A 7,019-nucleotide genomic window follows, 5' to 3' on the forward strand; every position below is an offset into this window, starting at 1 on the left:
GGTAGGTTGGGTGGGTGAAACCATGTTAACATTGTGCAAAGTGGTTAACACTATCCATGAAACCAACAAACCCACCTTATTATCACATCCACAACCACAAGCACATATGTTAGAGCACATAATGCATATCAACCTGCTTTTTGAGCCAATATCATAAGTTGCTCAGTAATAATAGACACAAGAACTTGCTCTATCAAAAAGGAGGTGAACAATAAGAACTTGTAACTCACATTAGAAATAGCAAGAAAGGAGCCATAAAAATTGACTACCTAAACAAGGTAAAATACCAGAAGAACCTCCCACAAACACGAGCAAATCCAATCCTCATTAACACAACAATCTCCTAAAACATCAAGTCAGCCACAATAATGGGTAGCATAAATGGCTTACCATTTTTCTTTCAATTGGGTAGAGAAGAAGAAGAAGAAGCACTTTTTAACGTCGTAGGAACAATCCCAAGAGACCAAATATGATCTATCCGACGAAGGAGTGAGATTCGAACACAAGATGTGTTGAATAACAACTGCATGAACTAACCGATCTACCACACACATTGGGTGATAGAGAGAGAGAGAGAGAGAGAGAGAGAGAGAGAGAGAGAGAGAGAGAGAGAGGGGGGGGGGGGCCACTTTTGAAACCTCTTGGAATATTATTTAAGGAAGAAGATGAAGATTATGTATGGTCAATGATCCACCTTAGATAAAATACATTACATCCCTCACAGAGAAAACATATAGCTTTCAAGACTAACTCCAAAATTAATACATCAACTTTCAGGATGGTGGTGTCTCAACTTATCATCCAACGGGTTGGATTTTGGAAATAGTTGAGTAGACTTGCATCCAAAGGTATTTCAATAATTCGAACTTGCACTACACCATGGGAAGAAAAGACGAGTCCCCCTTTTTTTGTACCGCAAGGACAACATGCCTAGCAAAGCCAAAATGTGTCAATTTTGAGGAAGGTTTTATACTAATTTGTGTATTGGACGTTACTTGATAATCGGTGTGCTACATATGGCCGGAGAACCTTTGAGCAAGATCCAAGATCAACTGAGCCACTAAGATCGTTTTGGTGCACGTTATGTGATAACATTGTGCTAGGCTAGAAAATTTGAACGTGGGCCAAATATATATATTAGCCTAAGGTTTGAGGGGGGATAATAATTCTTTGAGTTTATGTTTTTCAATACGCCTATGATGGCAAGGAACAATAAAAGGACTACGAGTAAACATAGTGTTGACTTTTGTGGCTACGTCATGGAAGGATATTGATGCCAACCTCTTGCCGGGGGGCACGTGCGCTGATGATCCCATGATCTGATCAGAAGATTGATGTCATCGTCCAAATCTTTGCAAGGTTGACAATATCATTAATCCAAGGAGTAATGAAAATGTGGAAGGCCCAATGGGAGCGTGCCACGAGGTTCGCGCGGCGCTGGTGGCGGCGGCGCTGCCAGAGTTGAGCTCGTCGAGGTCCAGGATGCTTGCATACAGCGAGCCCAACAGGCTCTCCACGCTGCCGTTGTAGGCGACGGAGCGTGACACGCCGGACCCGAACTCGCTGCTGCTGTAGTTTTGCGACGAGAACAGCTTCACATACGCCGCATTCCCGTTCGCCGCATCCATCACCGCGTTAAAGGCCTCCACCTCGGACGCATCCAGGCCTTTGGAGGCCATGATCGTGTGGCCCGGAGCAGACCCGAAGTTACACCTCTTGTAGTCGGCCACGTCCGTGCAGATGTGGCCGTCTGATTCGTTAGGGCACAGGATTTTGTAATGGGTGGCGTCCTTGAGGTTGGTCCAGTCAGCAGCTGCGTAGATCCCACCCTGGGCGTACATGGCCGGGATGACGCCTTTAGTGAAGGCCACGTCGCCGCTGCCTTCCACGAGGCAGCGGAAGGCCCCCGCGTAGTCGTAGTAGGGGTCGTCGTCGTTGCAGTGTGCAGTGGCTTTGCATGCCGTGCAGATCTCCATGGACGGATCATCGCTTGCAGCGCATGACCTCGTAAAGAAGGCCTCCACTGTCTGAATATCATGCGCCTTGGACGCATCCCTGCAAGCAAGCACCCATGGCATCGCCTGTTGAAGAGAGCTGGAAACGTTGATGTTCTTAACACAAAGGAGTAAAGTGATAAACACTCACGTCGTTACGACAGGCATGATGTTGTTGTTAACAAGGTAAGTGACAGGGAGGATCCAGCCGGACGCTCTGCCATAGCCGGTGTGGCAAGAACGCAGCCCCTTAAGGTCGGAGAGGCTGTGAGGGCACATGCCAGCATCCACAACGCCCACACCATAGTATCTTGGAGAGCCGTCCACATCACTGTACTCCGTTCTGATAGGAACGAGCTGATACGAGCTGTAAGCTTCCCATATCTCTCCACCGTCGAAAACAGAGAACATTGCTTCCCCACCGTTGATCATCTTCATGCAAGAGTCATCGCCTTGAAGCCCTCTCACGCTGCACAAAACCATAGTCTCACATTGAGCACCCCTGTGATTCAGGGCTTAATGGACTCTCGGCCGGCCGGCCGGCCGGCTTAATTGTATGGTGAGAGATTAAGGATTAAATCAATATCGTTGAGCAGCTGTTAGATTAAGGGACTCGTTAATGCGCCCCTGGGATCGTGAATTACCAAGAGTGTATATGATCTGTTTTAGGATCGATCGAAACCAGTATTCTGGCCATCTCCTTGCACAAGGCCAAGTCGTCTGCACTCTCCACGCACCAAGTCCATTCTGTAAAGCTAACACACAAGCATTGTTTTAGCCAAAGCCCACACCCATGCATGTGGCAGCAAAATGCTATTGAATCAAATGGTAGACAGAATTTCCTGCGGAATGAGACTTACTTTGCTGATTAGAACCATTTGAATTAGGGCCTGGCGGAGGTGGGTGGATTGAACTAGGGCTTGGTGAAGGGGCAGCTGATAGAGCAGCTTTAGAAGGATAGACCATGAGGAGCAGAATAAGCAAGATGGCAATGGTGGAGAGCCCCAGATACAAAGCCTGTAAGGCCATTATTGTGCTGATGGGCGCAACGCCAGGCCATTGACATTGGCCTCCAATGCCCACCGCCCTTTACCCAATGTCCTTTTTCTGAAGTCAACCCCTCCCCCTTTGCACTCTCTATTCCAACGCTTCACCTCCATTATAAGTCAAACTGTAGAGCATCTTTTTGAGCCCCATGTGTGGCATGCATGTACTCCACAACCACAAGGATTCAAGGCTCAAGCCTCAAGGAGCTAGTGGGCAATCTCATCCAATTTCCAACGGTAACACATAAAACATTGAGTACCCTCCAAAGTACCTTTCAATTTCTCTTTATGGGTATACTAAAGAGATTGTTTGATTTTGAGAAAGGTGGTAGACAAATTTAAAGGGAAAAGAAAAAAAGGAAAAAAAAGGGGCCATGGACTTACCTTTACCAAAACAATAGATTGAGAATATCACTACATAAACACCTTGGGTATCAGGTGCCTTGAGAAGAGCATTTTATCCACCCTTAATTTAACAATTCAATGCATTGCTTGCATATATTTGGAGGTATATCACTTGCATACATTTGGAGGTAATAAAACTACTCCTTTTTAGACCAAACTTGCTGATTTTTTTTCACTTTTTTAATTTAAAGCTCCCTTGTTTAAGTAAATTTTTATGTGAGTTCATGAAAATTGAAACATCTTATGTTCAACTCATATGTTATCTTACATAACTAAACCCCCCAAGGAAATGTTCCTTTTCAAATGAAGAAAGATAGTATTTTCAACTCATATGTTATCTTACATATGTGAACCCCCCAAAGAAATGTTGTTTTTCAAATGAAGAGAGATAGTTTTTTTAATTTATATTATGTCCAATGCATAAGAGAAAAACAATTTCCTAAAATGAATGTATTTAAAGTCTCAACTATATCATCGAGACATGTTAAATATCTCATCATCAAAAGTGACACAAATCGTAATGGTGACTTGACCCTTTGTTTATTGACTCTATTTGTCCATAAATGAAGTGTTTGGGAAACACATTTTTGGGAAACATACACACTTCTCGAAACATATTTTGGTTTATTTATCCGTAAATGAAGTGTTTGAGAAACATATTTTTGGAAAACATACACACTTCCTTTTCACTCTTGATGAAGCCGAAAAATAGCCATACTTTTTTTAAAAAAATACCGCTCAGTTCCTTTTTGAGAATCTCTCAACCAACTATTTTTTATTTTCAACCAATAATTTTTCAAGGTGAGGCACCTATTTTCAGAACACTAGTTCAGACCATTTGATTGAAAAAGACACCTATTTTTAGAACACTGGTTCAAACCCTTGGATTCCAAAAGTCAACATAAATGCTAACGAAAAAGACACCTATTTTTAGAACACTAGTTCAAACCCTCGGATTCCAAAAGTCAGCATAGATGCTAACGAAAAGCTTGTAGCCTAGTCTAAAATTAGTCTCCATGGGCATATTAAAGCATTGTCTTCCCTTCTTTCTTACACTTTAAATAGACACATATATTGTATACTCCTCCAAGCACGCACATAGACAAAAGCTTATGGACTCAACCTATAATGTACTGCATGAAAATTAATTATGATTATAAAGAACTTTTAGGATCACTCGACTTCTATAGAAATGGGATTATAAAGCCATTAAAAAATATAGATTGAGCAAACAATTATAAAAAAGCCCTACCTTTTAAAGATTGGATCTTGATTGATTCATTTTATTTTATACGCGTGATGTAATGTATCATCCCTCGTGAAGGATTATGATTTTCCTATGTCAAGGCAAAATGTCATGGTGGATTAACGTAGTTCTTATCATTTAATTATTAAATAAAAAACCTTTTTCACCTACAGGTGTGTTTAAAAGCATAGAGATAATTTTCATGAGATGTGTGTGGTCTCTGTGTGCTTCTAGTTTCTTGTAAACCTTTTACAGCAGGTGCATATGATTAAATGTAAGTATGGGGGACATACTCCCAACTTAAGATAGCAGTTGGATAAAAATATCAAACACTCCCTACATAAGATGGTAGTTGGAAAAGTTATCGAATACTAAAAGTTAAAAATTTTAATTTTCTATATTTATCATGCATACACATTTTGTTAAAAAGTTTACATTTTTTTGTTTTGCTTTGGAAACACGTCAACACTTCATATCAATACACTAATACAATAATACACATATTCTTCTATATGCATAGCATGCACCACACCTCAATTAAAGAAACATATTTTTCTTACTTTTCCTTTGAAATCAAGGGTATTATAACTCGTTTAAACCACTTTAACTTTCTTGGAATTCACAAATTGCTAAGTCATTTTTTTGGTCTAGAGAACTCTTACTATGTGTTTCAAATGCTAACGAAAGACAATCATGTAATTTTATATGCTTTTTAGTTTATTTACCTTCCCATTTCTTTAAGAATTATGAAGTTTCCTTGGCTTGAAGCCACTATTGTGGCTCAAAAAACCTATAATATATGTATATTTTATGTAGCTCATCAAAAAATAAAATAATTTATCTTGAACTCACATTATATCTTACAAGTGATGGTACAGAGTATATGTGATAACTTGTTTAATGTATATAATATTTTTTTGCTACATGGTTTTCTACCATAGAAAACCTACCACAACTATGGGAATTGGATAGCTACCTGGGTTTAGAAAAGCATATGGCTTGGTTTGTGAGCCTGCTAATTAAGAATACTAGCTAGTTGTTCGACTTCCCAACAAGCTAACTAGTCATTTTTGCTAGCTAGTATGACAAACATGTGGGGGGGAAACTAACTAACTAGTAAGAAACACCAGTTAGCTTCTTGTTATTTTTCTATTTTAGGCATAATGAAAGAAAGCACAACATAGGGAAATAAATAATCAAGACAAGTACTTTTTGACATTTTTAATATTTTTATAATAAGTACATGCCAAAGATAACAAGAAGGTAGTACGGGTGATTTCACAATAAGTCCATGTGAAAGATGGCAAGCAGGTAGTACAATTGATTTCACAAAGCAAACGTAATAGTGATATCTAGGCATGTGTATTTGAACTCGTATAATTATAGCTTTTAACATGGACTACTAATGCACACGGGCCATCACTTTGTGTTGGTGATATGATGACCACATGATTGCCTTTTTTATTTTATATTTTCCTTGTGTCTTATCCCCACTCACTTTCTCTCTATTTTGTAGATTATTCCTCCATCTCATATTGTTTCTTTTATTAACTCCTCAGTTAAAATGTCCCCCAACATTACAAAGTGTCTTAATAACAAAAATATGGCATGTATACTTGTAAATGCATCATTTTTTAATGCGATGCGTTTATTTATATTATTTAGCATGCTTGAAATTTTAAAGGAATCAACAGTAGAGGACACAAATATGTGTCACAAGCTTCAAAGTAAAGGAAACATGATATTACAATGAATAAAAAATACTAATGGCCAGTTGTGGAATATCGTAGTAAAACACCCTAATTATAGAAGTACCATAGAATTTCTTTTATAGTAGGTGGAATAATTTCTCCATTGAAAACCTCAAATCTTGTGTGACTACCTCTCAGTAATGCTCATAAGTCCCACTCTCTTCCATGTAAGGATCACAAGGGGTAACCCATTGTCCATAATCCTACATCTAGAAGATTAGAATGCACAGAGTCCCTCATTGTCTAGAATAGAGCTTGCAAGAAAGTAGCCAACTTATCCTTGTCCTAAATAAAGTTTTTTAAGGCTAAGAGATAGCTTCGAGACGGAACCACTAACCTCAACGTGTCGTGGGGATATTTTTTATGGCAAAGCTCATAATCATTGAGATCTCTAAGCTCAACACTACCATGGGTAATTTCCTTCTTCCATGAGCGTTTTCACATCATCGTGTTGCACTATGGGCACTAATCCCTTCTCTCACCTCAAATAACTCATACACACTCACTAACATGCATTAGAGAGAAGATTGAAGATATGTTTTGTAAGAGGGAAAGCTCAACTACATAATGGGAGAGT

General features: G+C 39.5%; 1 protein-coding gene across 1 annotated transcript; it reads right to left on the reverse strand.

Annotated features, from left to right (window-relative positions):
• Positions 1-723: 723 nt before the first annotated feature.
• Positions 724-3,052, reverse strand: LOC147626919 (uncharacterized). Its single transcript, XM_086816112.1, has 4 exons — positions 2,855-3,052; positions 2,639-2,741; positions 2,146-2,463; positions 724-2,055 (listed from the first exon to the last, which is right to left on the reverse strand). The coding sequence occupies exons 1-4, from the start codon at positions 3,021-3,023 to the stop codon at positions 1,338-1,340; spliced, it is 1,308 nt and encodes a 435-aa protein (XP_086672238.1). The 5' UTR covers positions 3,024-3,052; the 3' UTR covers positions 724-1,337.
• Positions 3,053-7,019: the final 3,967 nt, after the last annotated feature.

Source organism: Cibotium barometz, chromosome 21 (assembly GCF_041138505.1).
Source record: "Cibotium barometz isolate CiBa-2024 chromosome 21, ASM4113850v1, whole genome shotgun sequence".
Classification (NCBI taxonomy): Eukaryota; Viridiplantae; Streptophyta; class Polypodiopsida; order Cyatheales; family Cibotiaceae; genus Cibotium; species Cibotium barometz.